At 41.5% G+C, this 19,964-nt stretch overlaps 1 protein-coding gene across 1 annotated transcript in view; it reads right to left on the reverse strand.

Moving 5' to 3' along the window:
- rpa1 (replication protein A1) overlaps positions 1–19,964 on the reverse strand; it is a 97,835-nt gene that overhangs the window by 22,726 nt on the left and 55,145 nt on the right. The window contains exons 9-12 of the mRNA XM_063030988.1: positions 12,249–12,317; positions 9,309–9,501; positions 8,777–8,916; positions 2,022–2,170 (exon numbers count right to left, since the gene is read on the reverse strand). Of these exons, the coding sequence (XP_062887058.1) occupies positions 2,022–2,170; positions 8,777–8,916; positions 9,309–9,501; positions 12,249–12,317 (551 nt within the window). The remainder of the gene's footprint in view (positions 1–2,021; positions 2,171–8,776; positions 8,917–9,308; positions 9,502–12,248; positions 12,318–19,964) is intronic.

Below are 19,964 nucleotides of genomic sequence, written 5' to 3' on the forward strand. Positions count from 1 at the left end.
TGATTCAGATTATTAAATCAATTCCCTTTACTCATTGTTTAAAGTTGTAAAATTTGATGCAAAATTCAATAACTTGGCCTGTTACTCTGAAATAAGGGAGGCAAATTTCTGTTCTTGGCTTTGTGTTATTCATAAAATTAGCTCCTGTGGGCAACGATAAAAAGCCAGCAAGGCAAGTGCAGGTTCTTGGAATTAAAAGCAGAGTTTTTGAATATTGTTAAGGTAGAGATAGATAGGTTCTTGATAAGGAATTTGGTGAACGTTTAGGTGAGAAAGAACAGGAGGTTACAATTAGATCAGATAACTGACTTACTGAATGGCAAGCAGGCCTGGAGGGCAGAGTGGCCTATACATGCCCCTTTCTCACGAGCACACAGCTTGAAAACTGAATTCCATGTAAACAATTCAGCAAAAGCTGCTTTAGCATCAAATGTACAAGACAATGTGATGGCTGTGGTGTGCCCTGATGAAGGATCTCAGCCCAAAATGTCAGCCATATATTCCCCTCCATAGTTGCTGCCCGACCTGTTGACCTGCTCCAGCATTTTGCATGTGTAACTCTGGATGACTGCGGTACTGCACAGCTACTTCTATAAACTGTTTTCAACAGATGTACAGTATCAAAAGGTTCTACTTTATCTACCAGGCACAACATCTGATTACATTTTCTATTTCACAGTTCCAACAAGTTCTGGACATGTAGCTTATTTTTCTTTCTTCTTTCACTTAGGCAAACATACTTACGTGAAGTAGCTTCAACAGGGCACCTGTACAAGTTAGGTACCATAACCAAAACTATTGAATATTAACTTCTGGCTCCCCTCTTACCCCTTTCTCTTCACCTCACCCGCCTATCACCACCCTCTGGTGGCCCTCCTCCTTTCCTATCTCCTGTGGTCTACTCTCCTCTCCTATTAGATTCCTTCTTCATCTCTTTATCTTTTTCCACTTATTACCGCCAAGCTTCTCGCTTCATTCCCCCCACCACCCTCCTACCTTCCACCTCACCTGGATTCACCCAACAACTGCCAGTGTCTACTCCTTCTTCTCCACCTCCCCATCCCACATCAACTTCTTATTCTGGCTTCTTCACCCCTTCTTTTCCAGTCCTGATGAAGGGTCTCAGCCTAAAACATCAACCGTTCATTCCTCCCCACAGATGTTGCCTGACCTGCTGAGTTCCTCCAGCATTGTGTATGCATCACCAGCGTCTTTACTTCCTGAGAGAACTAAAGAAATTTGGCCTGTCCCCTAAAACCCTCACTAATTTTTATAGATGCACCGTAGAAAGCATTCATCTAGGGTGCATCACAACCTAGTATGGAAGTTGTCCTGTCCAAGACCGAAAGAAGCTGCAGAAGATCGTGAACACGGCGCAGCACATCACATCACACAAACCAACCTTCAGTCCTTGGACTCACTTTACACCGCACGCTGTCGGAGCAGTGCTGCCAGGATAATCAAGGACACGACCCACCCAGCCAACACACTTTTCATCCCTCTTCCCTCCGGGAGAAGGCTCAGGAGCTTGAAGGCTCGTACAGCCAGATTTGGGAACAGCTTCTTTCCAACTGTGATAAGACTGCTGAACGGAGCCTGACCCGGATCTGGGCCGTACCCTCCAAATATCCGGGCCTGCCTCTCAGTTTTTTTGCACTACCTTACTTTCTATTTTTCTATTTTCTATTTATGATTTATAATTTAAATTTTTAATATTTACTAATTTTTACTATTTTTAATATTTAATATTTGTAATCCAGGGAGCAGGAAGTGCAGAATCAAATATCGCTGTGATGATTGTACATTCTAGTATCAATTGTTTGGCGACAATAAAGCATAAAGTATAAAGCATTACTAAACATGAAAAGCAAATCACTCCAGTATCAGGTAGACTTATACTGAGATTCAGTACAAGTTCAAAGAAAATAAATACATTGCAAAGACGTTGTTGATTCATGTAATATAAACATAGAACATTGTAAATATTAACAATACTCAAGGAGAGGGAACAAAATACACACCATGCTCTTAGTTTGAAAGCCTCTGGAATGTCAGGGTTAATTAAGACAGTGCTGGACGACAAAACAGATAGAGATCTGCCACCAAAATCTGAAAGTCTGGCTCCTTTAATGGCCACCACCGGCTGTCCTGATCCATCAAACTTTTCAGCCTAGGGGGAAAAAAAATATAAATTTTTAATTTTCTTTGAAAACTGGAGGCTGTGGAACCAGGCATTTCAATGGAACCATACTCAGAGTAATACAGCACAGAAACAGACCCTTCAGTCAAACTGCTCCAGGTCACCGCAGCATTCTCCCTACTAGACCCAGTTGCCAACATTCAGTCCATCTGAGATGCAGGATAAAATTCCTCCTCACACAATGTAAAAAGAAATAAACATTTTGCTATAAAACATCTGTTTCTCAATGGACACGCAGATGATATGTCTTTAAGTACAGAAAATAGCAATGGAGCCCATCTCCTAGGACTGCAGCCCTCTCCCAGAAAGTAGGGGTTGCTTGTAATCTTAAATCAGGAGCTCACTAATCAGTGGAGATAATACATCAGTATACACTCAGATGCCATTCTATGAAGCACACCTATACGTTAATGCAATCTCATCATGTTGATCACGTGGCAGCAATTCAGTGCACAAAAGCATGCAGACACGGCCAAAAGGTTCAGTTGTTGTTCGGACCAGATATCAGGAGGGGGAAGAAATGTGATCCAAGCGATTTTGACTGTGCAATGATTCTTGGTGCCAGATGGGTGGTTTGAATAGCTCAAACTGCGGATCTCCTGGGATTTTCATGTACAATAGTAGAAAACAATAACAACAAAACAAAACACATCCAGTGAGCAGCAGTTCTGTGGGCACAATGCCTTGTTACTGAGAAGTCAGGGGCGATTGGCCAGATTGGTTCAACCTGACAGGATTGCAACAACAATTCAAATAACTACATGTTACAACAGTGGTGTGCAGAAGAGTACTTCTGAATGCACAACACAAATCTTGAAGACCATAAACATACTCTCAGTGGCCACTTTAATAGGTACAGGATGTACCTCATAAACTGGCCAATGAGTGAATACTGCTTTATAGGCACTCCACAGTACGCTCTATTCCACATCACAAAAGCCTCACCTTCAAATTCTTTCTTTAAACTACAATGTCTCTTCTTGCTGACAAAGGTGAACCCACAGCTGCTTTAAACCCTTTCTTTAATGGAACGTCAAATTCTGCATATAACTATGTTAACGGTTCAATATGATGTTCCTTACATAATTTTCAATCTTTGTGTTGCAGCAAACACACATTCTGTTTTCCAAATTGCTCACTGAGCCAACACCATTGTTCTACAATGCATGTACAATAACATCCACGCTCCCGTGGATACGAACGATTCCTCAACTACTAACATTTTATCTCTCTATTTTTTCCTGCCAGAAAATTAAATCCCATTGGAATTACAATCCATTGGCCATCTTTTTACCCACACAGTCTACTTGAGTCTGTTAGCTCAATCTCACTTTATCCCCCAGATGAAATCTGCTCTATTTGAAAATTAACGTGTTACCCATTGGTATTTCCAAATAAAAATCAGTCCGAATGAAAGGTCTCAGCCTTAAACATCAGCTGTTAATTTCTCTCCAAAGATACCACCTGACTTGCTGAATTACTCAAGCATTGTGTGTGTTTATTTTCAAAGCTTTTTCTCCTATTAATTCTCCCTTTGCCCCCTATCTGTTTATCTCATTTCTGCATCCATTATGCTCCTGTATTGCTTGTCAGAACACACTTGGAACTGTACTATCAATTCTGCTACATATAATCCACAAATGTCCTGATGTTGATATTCTTGCAAGCTAGAATATCAGCATTGATTACAAAAAGGACATGTTACAAATCTGAAATTTTATTCAACAGAACCCACAATAGCATATAAACACGTGGTAATATTAAAGCAATGATTTAGAAAAATCACCAAGTTGCTTCAAGTACCCGGTGTCAATATTTTTGAAGATCTAGCCTCAGCCCAACAGCTATTACCCTTCAACCATCAGGATCTTGAACCAGCATGATTAACTTCACTCACCCCAACACTGAACTGATTCCACAACCTACAGGCCATCATGGGTCCTGCAATTCATGCTCTCAGTATAATTTTTTAAAATATATATTCGCAGTTTGTCTTCTTTGCACACAGGTTGTTTGTCAGCTTTTGTGTAGCTTTTCCATTGATTTTATTGTATTTCTCTGTCCTACCATGAATGCCTGCAAGAAATGAACTCCAGGGTAGTGTATGGTGGCATATACAGTGCCATAAAAAGAACTCACCTCCCCTTGAAGTTTTCATGCTTCATTATTTTACAACATTCAATCAGTGAATTTAATTTGGCATTTTTGACACTAATCAACAAAAGACTTTTGTATCAACGTGAAAACAAATTTCTTCAAATTGGTCTAAATTTATTACAATTATTAAACAAAATAATTGATTGCATACTTACTCACCCCTTCAAGTACTCAGTAGATGCACCTTTGGGAGCAATTACAGCCTTGAGTTTGTGTGGATAGGTCTCTATCATCTTTGCATACCCGGACACTGCAATTTTTCCTCATTCTTTACAAAACTGCTCAAGCTCTGTCAGATTGCATGGGGATCATGAGAGAACAACCCTTTTCAAGTCCTGCCACAAATTCTCAATTGGAATGTAGTCTGGACTCTGACCTGGCCACTCCAGGACATTAACTTTGTGTTTTTAAGCAGGTTTGGCTTCATGCTGGGGGTCACTGTCTTGCTGGAAAAGAAATCTCTCCTCCCAAGTTGCAGTTCTCTTGCAGACTGCATCAGGTTTTCCTCCAGGATTTTCCTGTATTTTGCTACATTCATTTTACCCTCTACCTTCACAAGCCTTCCAGGGCCTGCTGCAGTGAAGCATCCCCACAGCATGATGCAACCATCACAATGCTTCATGATAGGGATGATGTGTGGTGTTTGCCTCACCCAAACATAGCATTTAGTCTGATGGCCAAAAAGCTCAATTTTAGTTTCATCAGACCCTAGAATCTTCTTCCAGCTGACTTCAGAATCTCTTGTATGCCTTCTGGCAAATTCTAGCTGAGATTTCATGAGAGGTTTTTTCAACAGTGGCTTTCTCTTTGCTACTCTCCCATCTCAGCCACTGAAGCTTAGAACTCCTCCTCCAGTTATCGCAGGTCTCTTGGTGGCCTCCCTCATGACATGATGATGGCATCTACCTGTCTCGAAGGACCATAAGACATAGGAGCAGAATTAGGCCATCTGGCCTATCTAGTCTGCTCTGACATTCAATCATGGCTGATCCTCTTCTATCTCCTATCTTTCTACCTCCCCAACCCCAGTTCCTGGCCTTCTGCCTGTTATCTTTGATGCCATGTCCAATCAAGAACCTATCAATCTCTGCCTTAAATACACCCAAAGACCTGGCCTCCAAAGCTGCACGTGGCAACAGTTTCCACAAATTCACCACCCTCTGGCTAAAGAAATTTTTCTACATCTGTTTTGAAAGGGCGCCCTTCTATCCTGAGGCCCTCTTGTCCTAGACTCTCCCACCATGGGAAACATCCTTTCCACATCTACTCTGTCTCGGCCTTTCAACATTCGAAAGCTTTCAATGAGATCACCCCCCCCCCAATCTTTCTGAATTCCAGTGAGTACAGACACAGAGCCATCAAACGTTCCTCGTATGATAACCCTTTCATTCCTGGAATCATCCTTGTAAGCCTCCTCTGGACCCTCTCCAATGCCAGCACATCTTTGCTAGGATGAGGGGCCTAAAACTGTACACAATACTCAAGGTGAGGCCTCACCAGTGCCTTATAAAGCCTCAGCATCACATCCCTGCTCTTGTATTCTAAACCTCTTGAAATGAATGCTAACATTGCATTTGCCTTCCTCACCACCGACTCAACCTGCAAGCCAACCTTTACAGTGTTCTGCACAAGGACTCCCAAGTCCCTCTGCATCTCAGATTCCTGGATTTTCTCCCCGTTTAGAAAATAGTCCGCACATTTATATCTACGACCAAACTGCTGACCACGCATCTTTGGACTGTGGGAGGAAACCAGAGCACCTGGAGGAAACCCACAAGTTCATGGGGTGGGACGTACAAGCATCTTACAGACGGTGCTGGAACTGAGCTCTGCAAGCTCTGAGCTAACCGCTATGCTACACCGGTATCCTTCCTTTTTTACCACCGAAGTGCATGATCATGCATTTTTCAACAATGGAGCACTGGAGTGACCTCTTCAGGGCACAAGCCTGAGTGGAAAGTATGGAGATCCTGGGACCCCCAGTCATCAACATCCACCTCTTGGCCTCACCGGTGTAGTCCAAAGGAAAGTGACGCAATAGGTCTGGTACCAGCTTGGCTGCAAGGGCTGCTGGAAGGATATTCAGTGACACCCAGCCACCTTAGGGGCGCCATTCCAGATCTTTTGTCTGGGTTTACTCCCCCTGCCTGCGTCTCTCCTGAGGCAGCCTTCAAGGCAGTGGGGCAATTTCACAACATATGTCAGTGATAAACTGTATTCTGATCGGTGATTAGTTAACTGACTGTAAAAGCTTTTATAGATATGTAAAAAGGAAAAGACTGGTAAAGACAAATGTAGGTCCCCTACAGACAGAAACAGGTGAATTGATTATGGGGAGCAAGGACATGGCAGACCAATTGAATAATTACTTTGGTTCTGTCTTCACTAAGGAGGACATAAATAATCTTCCAGAAATAGTAGGGGACAGAGGATCCAGTGAGATGGAGGAACTGAGCGAAATACATGTTAGTAGGGAAGTGGTGTTAGGTAAATTCAAGGGATTAAAGGCAGATAAAGCCCCAGGGCCAGATGGTCTGCATCCCAGAGTGCTTAAGGAAGTAGCCCAAGAAATAGTGGATGCATTAGTGATAATTTTTCAAAACTCGTTAGATTCTGGACTAGTTCCTGAGGATTGGAGGGTGGCTAATGTAACTCCACTTTTTAAAAAAGGAGGGAGAGAGAAACCGGGGAATTATAGACCGGTTAGACTAACGTCGGTGGTGGGGAAACTGCTGGAGTTAGTTATCAAAGATGTGATAACAGCACATTTGGAAAGCGGTGAAATCATCGGACAAAGTCAGCACGGATTTCTGAAAGGAAAATCATGTCTGACGAATCTCATAGAATTTTTTGAGGATGTAACTAGTAGAGTGGATAGGGGAGAACCAGTGGATGTGGTATATTTGGATTTTCAAAAGGCTTTTGACAAGGTCCCACACAGGAGATTAGTGTGCAAACTTAAAGCACACGGTATTGGGGGTAAGGTATTGATGTGGATAGAGAATTAGTTAGCAGACAGGAAGCAAAGAGTGGGAATAAACGGGACCTTTTCAGAATGGCAGGCAGTGACTAGTGGGGTGCCGCAAGGCTCAGTGCTGGGACCCCAGTTGTTTACAATATATATTAATGACTTGGATGAGGGAATTAAATGCAGCATCTCCAAGTTTGCGGATGACACGAAGCTGGGCGGCAGTGTTAGCTGTGAGGAGGAAGCTAAGAGGATGCAGGGTGACTTGGATAGGTTGGGTGAGTGGGCAAATTCATGGCAGATGCAATTTAATGTGGATAAATGTGAAGTTATCCACTTTGGTGGCAAAAATAGGAAAACAGATTATTATCTGAATGGTGGCCGATTAGGAAAAGGGGAGGTGCAATGAGACCTGGGTGTCATTATACACCAGTCATTGAAAGTGGGCATGCAGGTACAGCAGGCGGTGAAAAAGGCAAATGGTATGCTGGCATTTATAGCGAGAGGATTCGAGTACAGGAGCAGGGAGGTACTACTGCAGTTGTACAAGGCCTTGGTGAGACCACACCTGGAGTATTGTGTGCAGTTTTGGTCCCCTAATCTGAGGAAAGACATCCTTGCCAAAGAGGGAGTACAAAGAAGGTTTACCAGATTGATTCCTGGGATGGCAGGACTTTCATATGAAGAAAGACTGGATGAACTAGGCTTGTACTGGTTGGAATTTAGAAGATTGAGGGGGGATCTAATTGAAACATATAAAATCCTAAAGGGATTGGACAGGCTAGATGCAGGAAGATTGTTCCCGATGTTGGGGAAGTCCAGAACGAGGGGTCACAGTTTGAGGATAAAGGAGAAGCCTTTTAGGACTGAGATTAGGAAAAACTTCTTCACACAGAGAGTGGTGAATCTGTGGAATTCTCTGCCACAGGAAACAGTTGAGTCCAGTTCATTGGCTATATTTAAGAGGGAGTTAGATATGGCCCTTGTGGCTACAGGGATCAGGGGGTATGGAGGGAAGGCTGGTGCAGGGTTCTGAGTTGGATGATCAGCCATGATCATAATAAATGGCGGTGCAGGCTCAAAGGGCCGAATGGCCTACTCCTGCACCTATTTTCTATGTTTCTATATGCTCTCTTGTATTGTAGAGCAAGACCATCTCCGGTTGAGATTGCTTGAAGTTAACTTCCAATGACTTAATTCTGCTGGAAGACAGAGGCATCAGTGAGAGATGCAAAGGCAAGAAATTCCTTGTTATGCCAACATTGTCCCAACTCTGCCTTGGAAAATTAGTTTAAGGTATAATCAGAAGACTGTTGTCCTCAAAGGCTGTAGCACAAAGAACACACAGAGTTTAGTGAATATAGCTGATTATCATAAATTCAGCTGCAAAAATATTCATATCACAAGTTCTACAGAACTGACGTTCAATTCTGGAAAATAAGGATGCTTACATCTTCACCCCACAGTGTAGTACTGACAACTTTCCCAGACGCGTCCATCAGATAAATATTTCTCTTGGATACCTCACGATTACTTGACCTAACTGTTATCTTAGTGACATCTTCAAACGACTTGCAGATTCCAATTATATCTGAAATGAGATTTTTTTTGGAGAAAAAGGTAAAAATTTTAAATTATATTAAGTACAGCATGCAAATAAAAATTCTAAAAAGACAATGGAAGTTGTCTAAGGAATTAATACTTCACAACATGTATTGAAAACTGTTGATTCAAGTCACAATGGTACTTTTGGTTCTCTGTTTTACCAGATCAAGCTACCAAATTATTTCCCATCAATTTAATCCATATCCTAACTTGCAGATAAAATTGTTTTAACAGAGACTACTGAGCTGGAACGTACAAAGAATTTTTTTTTGTCAACTTGTTTCCAGACAGCACCATCCAGTGACCAGACGCAGAACTTTAGTGATTCATTACAGATTACTGCCCTGCACCAAATATCCCCCAACAGAAAACCCTCACCGAGCATAGTATCCTTGTTCTTGCTTTCAAGCTGATTAATCGGTACAAACTCAAACTGTACTGTAGGCAAGTCATCTCCATCACCACAAGGGATCACAGAGGTTTCATTGTTAAATGTCATCTCATAATCATTCTTCACAGATGTGTACTGCTTGTTGGCAGTCTTCAGAGTTGCTTTTGACACAAAATATACCTGGAATGACAAAATGAGTTCACATTTAAACACAACTGTTTTTGCACTGCTAATAAAGTAGAATCTTACACCTCCAATTCTCATATTTTGAAAGAATAGAAACCTGCACGCAGGTTATAAATAAAGTCTACCTACACTGCACTTTCTCTGTACTGTAACACATTATATTCTGCCCTGTTATTTTACTTCCTACTACTTCAATGCACCATTGTAACCAATTGATTTGTATGGATAGAATCCAAGTTTTTTCCCCCACTGTACTGCTGTATGTGTGACAACAACACGCCAACTTAATAATTTACCAAGTATCTCCACAGCATGAGGTGAAAGTTTGTTCAAGTGAGCATAATTGCTCACATCACCTTATCTCTTGCAATTTTCTTTCCATGGGAAAGCAGGTGGAATGGAAGAGAAAAAAAATGGTCAAGCAGCAAGCCCACAACATAACATCCTCATTATCACTGTAGTGTATTTAAACTTCCTCCATTAGCTCACACAAGCAGAAATTAGTGAACACTGGATAATGATTTCAAGGCCAGATAATTGTATCTGAACATGAAAATATTTTAAAATAAACCCAGACGCCCACAAGAAAACTTTTGGGAAATAATTAAAGAAGCTCCTTTGACAAAACTCATCTTGCACTTGGTATTAAAAACCATTTCTGGGTTTGATAAAGTGAATTTTTATTCAGATGGAAAACTTTCATCTTTGCTTTTTGATTTACAATAGGAAAGGCAAATTAAAGATTAATGACAAATCATTAAAGTAGCATTTGGTCTATTCCATCCATTGCCACACTAGTTTTCTCTAGAAATATACATCCTTTCAGCCTTTTATTTTTCCTTTTCACATATTTAATGAAATTCCTTTAAAGTGATGCATACATAGTCAGTACCCAAATAGTAACTGCTGCTTTAGTAATGGTAGTGATAGATCCAATCCATCTCTGTTTTGACTGCTTCAAACCTTCCGCAATACTAAAAATCTTAGACCTCCTTTACCTTCACTCTGTGAAAAAATACCTCACTATCCTCAAGTCTCTTTTCACATTGTAGCTCATTATTCCAGGAGTTAAACACCCAAAAGGAATCATTTTTCTATTAAATACACAAGATATATATTACAACTCAACTTGGTTGGATGAGCCAAGAACAGAGGATAACTAAACTGAGATGTGTGATTCATTTAAGATTCTGAAGTCACACTGTCTCATTATTGAGCTTCCATTATAAATTCTATGTTTCTAAGTAAAGTCAAATGAAAAACTCTTTAAAACACATTGATTATATTCCAATCTGAATAGTAGCTCCACTGCAGTCAACTGGAGCAAGGCTTCAGAATTCAACTCTCAATTTCAGCTTCAATTCTGTTGCCCAATCATTAAACCCTCCCCCACAACCATTTGTTTTTATGATGAGGCACCGGGGTACAAGACAAAAGTATCCGAAGTCTCCAGCCGCCCCCTTAGACATTTAGCTGTGTACTCCTGACTTTCCAAGGAAGTCCAACAACACAAATGTGATGTGGATAGAGCCAGACCACCCACCCTCCCCCCCCCAGAAATGTCATTTATAAAATTTGAAATAATATTGAAGTTTCCAGTTGCTGACATTTCATTTTGTCAGAAGATTCACACTACTATAGCTTAGAATTTAAGACCATCATTCCTGCAGTCCTGATCGAAAAGCCACGGAACCTAGGACTCCCCTCTGCAAAAAGAAATTCCTACATACCTCAGCTTTAATGAGCAGTCCTTTGCTTGGTTGCTATACCCCTTTTGTTCCAGATTCTCCCACTAGTGAAAACATCCCAACATCTACCATGTTAGGATCTTTCATGTACAAGGTAAGCACCCATTCCTCTAAATTCTAAGGAGCACAGGCCTAAATCTTTGGTAGGATAAGACTCTCCTCTCAGGAATTAATCTGGTTAAACTCCTTCATACTGCTTCCAATGTAACTGTATCTTTCTTCTCCACCCCACGCCCCCTTCCAAAGTTAATTTTATATATGTAGCCCCCCGGCCAACCTCAGGGTCGCTCAGCTCGCTGTCATTTAGGGAAACAGCCCTCAGCTCGCTGTCATTTAGGGAAACAGCCCTTGACCCGGGCAAACTGGGTAATTAGTTTGTGTGGATGCTGTGTGATGTACCCCACCCCGCCCAAATAACAGACAATACACCAGATACGATAAAATGATTTACAGTTTATAGATATTACTGGAACTATATAATTAATAGAGAATAAAATATAAAAGGAAAATAAAAGGCGCCACACTTATCAAAGTTCAGTCTCTTCATGCACAAACAGTTGGAGCTCTGGACCCTTCTTCTTCATCCTACGACCCCTCGGACCGCCTCGACCGGCCACCTGGGATCAACAACGGTGGTCGACCAGACGCTCCACACGAGTCCGTCTCCGTCTTCTCTCCTCGCCGAACGCCCCACTCGGGGTCTGACCCCGTTAATGTACTCACAGCACCTGGTCCATTCTTCTACCTCAAAACCCTGCACATACAAACCTTCCAGATACACCAAAGTCATAACAACTATCCCAATTGGTTCGTAACATCCTCTTATCACCCCCTAACCCACAACAAGCTGCTAGCACAAAACTGTCTCAGCGTTTAACATAACAAAGAAGCATTCCCAAGTATAACATAACAAAGAAGCCATTTTAATTAGCCTACACAGTAACATAAAAGACGAAACCCCCTGACATATATATTTTTAAAAAATATCTTTACCTTATTCACTTCAATGAGCGGGAAAAACTTATCCACCTGGTCAGTGAAAACTGTGGCTCTAATTTCACCCTGCAAAATAAAGTAATTCAAATCAATAGGGACTCTGCATCCACTTAACAAAAACTTCTGGTTTCAATTAATTGCAAAATTAATTAAATTTTATCGTAGCCATTAATAACCACCAGCCGACTCAACGGCATTTCATCTCATTCCTCACCACAGTGCTCCAACTGTGTGTAAAACATAATTCCTCCATCAGGAACTGTCTCAGTTTTAGCCAAGACAAAGAAATCACAGTGCTGAAGTTGTGAGTGTCATCAGCACAGTGAAAATACATTCCATTTGTGCAATAATATACAAACCCAACGTTATTTTTAATACTGTCCACTGAAATCAAAATCAACATTACCAAAGCATAGTAAAATTCCAATATTGTGATTATCTGATTGTTTGGAATGCTGGTCTGGCATCTGGCTTGTTTGATCACCAGTTCACATCTGGGCAACGAGTAGTTCCAGCGTGTGCAGCCAGTTCTGTGGATTCAAAGTGGCTGGTGCTAGGATTCTGAACTGTTGGTTGGGTGAGGGCCAGAGAGCTTTTGTATTTCCTGCTACCGTTAAACTTACCAAGTTTACTGGAAAAGATATTTTTGCCATTGTAAAACATGTTTAAAAAAAAGTGAATAGAAGTGTGCCATTCAATAATGTGAATCAATGGTTGTGAAACTTTCCTAGACCAGCACCAGAGTCCCAAGGGTGCCAGATTATCAGTTTTACTCTAATTAAACAGTGAAGTTTGAAAGAACAGCAATAACCAAAATGACATTGCTGTATTGAGTGTTTAAAAAAAAAACACATAAAATATTCAAAATAAATGCAAGTTTGTTCCCACCTCAAGTTCACTAATACCAGAGGGCATGAATTGAAGGTGAGAAGGGGTAGATTCACAGGGATGTGGGGAGCAAATTTCGTTAATCAGAGAGCCGTGGATACCTGGAATACGCTGCCTGGTATGGTGGTTGAGGCTACATTAAAGGCTTTTAAGAGACATTTGGATAGACACATGGATGCAAGGAAGATGGAGGGATATAGACATTGTGTCCATAAGACTATAAGATATAGGAGCAGAAGTAGGCCATTTGGACCATCGAGTCTGCTCCGCCATTCAATCATGGGCTGATCCAATTCTTCCAGTCATCCCCACTCCCCTGCTTTCACCCCATACCCTTTGATGCCCTGGCTAATCAAGAACCTACCTATCACTGCCTTAAATACACTCAATGACTTGGCCTCCATAGCTGCTTGTGGCAACAAATTCCACAGATTTACCAATGACTGAAGTAATTTCTCTGGATCTCTGTTCTAAATGGATGCCCTTCAATCCTGAAGTCGTGCCCTCTTATTCTAGACTCCCCTACCATGGAAAATAACTTTGCCATATCTAATCTGTTCAGGCCTTTTAACATTCAGAATGTTTCTATGAGATCCCCCCCTCATTCTCCTGAACTCCAGGGAATACAGCCCAAGAGCTGTCAGACATTCCTCATATGGTAACCCTTTCATTCCTGGAATCATTCTCATGAATCTTCTTGGAACCCTCTCCAATGTCAGCATATCCTTTCTAAAATAAGGAGCCCAAAACTGCACACAATACTCCAAGTGTGGTCTCACGAGTGCCTTATAGAGCCTCAAACATCACATCCCTGTTCTTATATTCTATACCTCTAGAAATGAATGCCAACATTGCATCGGCCTTCTTCACAACCAACTCAACCTGAAGGTTAACCTTTAGGGTATCTTGCACAAGGACTCCCAAGTACCTTTGCATCTCGGCATTTTGAATTTTCTCCCCATCCAAATAATAGTTTACCTGTTTATTTCTTCCAAAGTGCATGACCATACACTTTCTAACATCGTATTTCATTTGCCACTTCTTTGCCCATTCCCCTAAACTATCTAAGTCTCTCTGTTTCCTCAACACTACCCGCTCCTCCACCTATCTTTGTATCATCGGCAAATTTAGCCACAAATCCATTAATACCGTAGTCTAAATCATTGACAAACATCGCAAAAAGCAGTGGAACTCCACTGGTAACCGGCAGCCAGCCAGAATAGGATCACTTTATTCCCACTCTGTTTTCTGCCGACCAGCCAATGCTCCACCCACGCTAGTAACTTCCCTGTAATTCTATGGGATTATTCCGTGTGCCGGTAGGAGGGATGAGTATTGGTTGCTTGATTTGCTTGTTTTTTTAGCTGGTTCAGCACAACAGTGTGGGCCAAGTATCCTGTTCTTGTGCTGTACTCTTATGTTCCAATGGATAACATACTTCTCTAGCAAATAATGGAAGAAATTGGGGGAAAAAGAAATAGTTCAAAAGAGCACAAATAACAACCAGAGTTTCCAAAAGCTAAAGTACTGATCCTTGCCATCACCAGTACATAGAAGGACAGTATCCAGACCTGATCACTAAATCTTCCTGTAGGAAACTTCTAACTAAGATGGAGCATGTTCCTAGTAGCAATGGAATATCTCTGGATTATTCAAAGTAACATTTTCCTCTCCCTCACACAGCAGTACCAAAGTGGTTTACAAAAATTAAAAGCAGCATTTGTGAAAAGCAAGAACATTTTAAGAGAAAAAATGAAGTATTGTAACACTGCTAATGTTGCAATCTGCCAGATCCATTATATGAATGAAGCTATATAGATATTAGAGTAGCAGTTATACACCATATTAAAAAGCAACAAATGAAAAACCATTTAAAGCAAATTCTAAAAATAATTAGTGAAAACAGAATGCCAGAAACATTCACCATTCAGCAACATCTGTGCAGAGAAAGAACAGTTCAGGTTGATAGAAGCTAACAATTTTTGGAAGGTTTATGAAGGGCATAGAATCTACTTCTAAAAATTATAATTCAGTTGATAACCGTGTCAAAATGCTTAAATGCCGAACTCAAAACAGCAAGAATAAGTAATACATCAAGGTTCGTCACAGGGAGAGGTGTTAAACTGACTGTGAACACATTTAGAACATTAACATTAAGAATACTTCAAGCCTACTTAAATTTCAGAGGAGTGCACTATAAATGCACTGGATTATTTAGTTTCTCTATTGACTTGTAACTTGCATTATATCAGCTGTCATAGATAAAAGCAAAAAAGAAACCTGTACAAAAGCATCAGAGCAAGTTAGCCACTTAAAGATCAAATTAAAGGATTTAAGAGGAATTCATCAGCAATGATAAGAATTTAGGGAGTTCGGTTAGGAAGATGCTGTTTAAAAACAAGTGTCTTGGCATGGTTTTTTAGTGGAGTGACAGGAACATCTATATGCCAATAGAACTTTCCTTCAGCAGGTAAAACTAAAACATGAACCACTTATTTTATAACATTTGCATTCAACTGCAGGTTGTTCTTGCATAATAGACAGGGTCGGTCTTATAGACGTCCATGAGCTCATTATGTTGACAACTCAGTAAATACACAAAGGTCACTTGACATGGTAACATACTTCCACACTACTGTAATGAATGGCATCAAAAGCACACAAGATTGACAAAAACAATTACTAAAAGCGGAATAACACACACAAAATGCTGGTGGAACGCAGCAGGCCAGGCCGCATCTATAGGAAGAAGTACAGTCGACATTTCGGGCCAAGACCCTTCGTCAGGACCAACTGAAAGAAGAGATAGTAAGAGATTTGAAAGTGGGAGGGGGATGGGGAGATCCGAAATGATAGGAGAAGACAGGAGGGGGAGGGAAAGAGCTGAGAGCTGGAAAGTTGATTGGCAAAAGGGATACGAGGCTGGAGAAGGGAAGAGGATCATGGGACAGGAGGCCTAGGGAGAAAAAAAGGGGGAGGGGAGCACCAGAGGAAGATGGAGAGCAGGCAAGGAGTTATTGTGAGAGGGACAGAGAGAGAAAAGAGGGAAAAATAATAAATAAGGGATGGGGTAAGAAGGGGAGGTGGGGCATTAACGGAAGTTAGAGAAGTCAGTGTTTATGCCATCAGGTTGGAGGCTACCCAGACGGAATATAAGGTGTTGTTCCTCCAACCTAAGTGTGGCTTGATCTTGACAGTACAGGAGGCCATAGATTGACATGTCAGAATGGGAATGGGATGTGGAATTAAAATGTGTGGCCACTGGGAGATCTTGCTTTCTCTGGCGGACAGAGCGTAGGTGTTCAGTGAAATGGTCTCCCAGTCTGCGTCGGGTCTCACCAATATATAGAAGGCCGCACTGGGAGCACCGGACACAGTATATCACGCCAGCCGACTCACAGGTGAAGTGTCGCCTTACCTGGAAGAACTGTCTGGGGCCCTGAATGGTGGTGAGGAAGGAAGTGTAAGGGCATGTGTTGCACTTGTTCCGTTTACAAGGATAAGTGCCAGGAGGAGATCGGTGGGAAGGGATTGGGGGGGGGGGAACAAATGGACAAGGGAGTCGCGTAGGGTGCGATCCCTGCAGAAACCGGGGGTGGGGGAAGAGATGTGCTTGGTGATGGGATCCTGTTGGGGATGGCGGAAATTACACAGATAGCTAGATAGATAGATAGACATACTTTATTGATCCCGAGGGAAATTGGGTTTCGTTACAGCTGCACCAACCAAGAATAGAGCATAAATATAGCAATACAAAACCACAAACAATCAAACAACAATATGCAGACTATGCCAGATGGAAATAAGTCCAGGACCAGCCTATTAGCTCAGGGTGTCTGACCCTCCACGGGAGGAGCTGCAAAGTTCAATGGCCACAGGCAGGAACAACTTCCCGTGACTCCCAGTGTATCTCGGTGGAATATGGCCGGAGTCCAACACCAAAAAGTCCAATATCCAATTACGGAGAATTATATGTTGGACCCGGAGGCTGGTGGGGTGGGAGGCGAGGACAAGAGGAACTAAAAGCAGAGAGAAGGAGCAAACTGCTTGTTATTCACAGAAACAAATTAATAATCAGGAGCTTACTCCTATGTATGGATGCCAATAAATTGGGCATTCTTAACTCAGGGATAGCTTGCACTGACACCTAGTGTCCACCACACCCAAAATGGCACCCTCAGCCTGGACTCAAAAGAACTCAAAACAATCAAGTAGTGTCTACACAAGACACCCTACCGAATCATACAGTGAAATTCCAGTGGTCAGCTGGCCCATCTGTTTCTATGGGGAATGGGTGAAACATTTCAGATATGCGAGAGGTGGCTTGATTTATACACAAGACTAGAAGAGTGCAGCTGGAATTAATAATTACAGTAAGTGGAGTCTTCTGCTGAAGATAAACACCTGCACAGACCAGTTCTGGGATATAAATTCTATGTATGTAACTTTACTTCCAAGCTCTTACCTTGTTGGATTAATCAAAACCCTGCTAATACATTCAGAATCTCATATTGTAGTAAGGATTACCAGACTCAGGTGCTTCCCCAACATGACATTTTCATTCCTCTATCTTGATTGTATTAACATTCAAATTGCTCCAGGAAATACTAACCTCATCTGTAATTTATTAGTTTGTTAAATATGCAATTGGAAGAACCAAAATTAAGACAAATTATTTGTACTTCCTATAGCAACAAAAAAATAGATAACAGGATTCTCATCTAACTATTCAGATTTAAGTTTTCAATCACCATTTGACTAGAAATAGCACAAGAAATCACTGTAAAATTGCAGTTAATGGGAATGGAAATGGTTTGAGCCTTGGACCAAATATGGTGAAGAGGAAGATGACAACAAAGTTTGGAGGTTAATCATCTCAGTATTGGATACTGGAGATATTCAGGTTTGTGTTCTCTCCCTGATCACCTTCAACTGCTTTATCAGTAATGTTCACTTCATCACAGCATTAAACATGAGAATGTTCATTGATGAATAGTATTTGATTAAAACTACAATGTGTATGGGGACAAAATTATAAGGCTGTTGATTGCACTGGGCATGTGTCACATTTATGGCCATCCTAACCCAAAGGGGTTCAAATGACATCTCCCTGATATTCAATGGCTTTATTACACCCAAATTGCACACTCTGGGGCCCTCACCACAGACTAGAAATTTAAATGAGCCAGCCAGGCTGCACATCCACAGATAACGTTTTGCCTTCTGCCTCTCCAAAGCTTTTTCACAAGGCAGATCAGAAGAGGAGTGTTCTTCCACTTGCCTGGCTGTGTAGAGAACTATCAGCACTCAACAAGCTTGACATTCTTTTGAGGAAAAGCTATTCAACCTGATGGCACACCATTCTCCACCCTAAACATGCCTTTTACTGTAGGTTTTTGCAAATAAAACAATGCAAGGAGTTTTATGTTTATGAAAAACCATAATAACTCATTAATTGAACTCCGAGAACTGAACATGAAGAGCAGTTACAGAATACATCACCGTGTCAGATCAGTCTCTTAAAGTAAAACCCCAACTTAATGTCGGTGGTTGTGAAGCGTGTACGCTTCCAGCAGTTACATTTGCAGTTCTAAAGCTTGCCAAGTCTCCTTTAGCAACATCTTCCTGACCGATTCCCACCACCTCCAGAGGACTAGGTCAGCAGGCACATGAGAAAGCAGTTACTTCACCAATCCCCTCCAAATTGCACAATGCCCCGAGGTGGGACAAAGTGCTGCTGGTGCCAACCCAACTTGGGCAGCATCAATTTAAGACACTTCACCACAAAGCAAAGCAATCAGGAACAGGCAATAAATGTTGGCCTCACTAATGATCACAATCTGAATAATTAATGAAAATTACTGGAAGGATCAAGAACAAAATTCATCTCACTAGTTCTTTCAGGGTCTAAGGTCAACTGTTTAGCGGAGACTATGTTCTTTTAACTAAGCACTTCTGCAGTGTATATTGCCTTTAAAAATAATTTAAAATTTCAGAAATTATAACAGATAAAACTTTAATGTCACCGCACCAGGATTCAAGACACAAAAGGAACAGACTTTAGATTAAATTAGAAGACTGGATGAACAAATCCTTAGAGCATCTCATCTAGAGAAACAGGCTGCTCATTCCAAGAAACACACACAAAATGCTGAAAGAACTCAGCAAATCAGGCAGCTTAGATGGAAATGAATAAACAGTAGACGTTCCAGCCTGAGACCCTCCTTCAGGACTGGAAAGGAAGGAGGCAGGCACCAGAATAAAAAGTTGGGAGGAGGGGAAAGAAGGATAGTTAGAAGGTGATAGGTGAAGCCAGGTGGGTGGAAAAGGTGAAGAGCTGGAGATAAAGGACTCTGATTGGAGAGTGGACTAGGAGAAAGGAAAGGAGGGAACAGGCAGGTGAAAAGAGGTATGAGGCCAGAGTGGGGAATAGAAGGGGAAGCTCATTCCAAGTACCACTGTTCCACACAAGCCTCCTCCCATTTTTCCCATTAGCCCCAACAGCCTGCACTCTGTTGTTTTGTCCCTTGTGTATATTTAAGATCCCCAAATTTGTGCTTATGCCACTAGACAGTCAGCTTCTTAATGTTTGCCCTATTAATTAAATCATAAAATTAGCCTTCTCACTTCTTGATAAAAGGATCCCAGCCCCTTTGTAGCAGTTATAACCTCTCGTTGCACAGTTGAACAAGTTATAGGTTACATTTAAGCAGAGTTTGAAAGGTTGTTGATTAATCAGGGTGTCAAAGGTTAGTGGGAGAAGGCAGGAGAATGGTGTTGAGAGGGGTAATAAATCAGCCATGATGTAATGGCAGAGCAGACTTG

The sequence above is a fragment of the Mobula hypostoma genome, chromosome 23, assembly GCF_963921235.1.
Source record: "Mobula hypostoma chromosome 23, sMobHyp1.1, whole genome shotgun sequence".
In the NCBI taxonomy this organism is placed as follows: Eukaryota; Metazoa; Chordata; class Chondrichthyes; order Myliobatiformes; family Myliobatidae; genus Mobula; species Mobula hypostoma.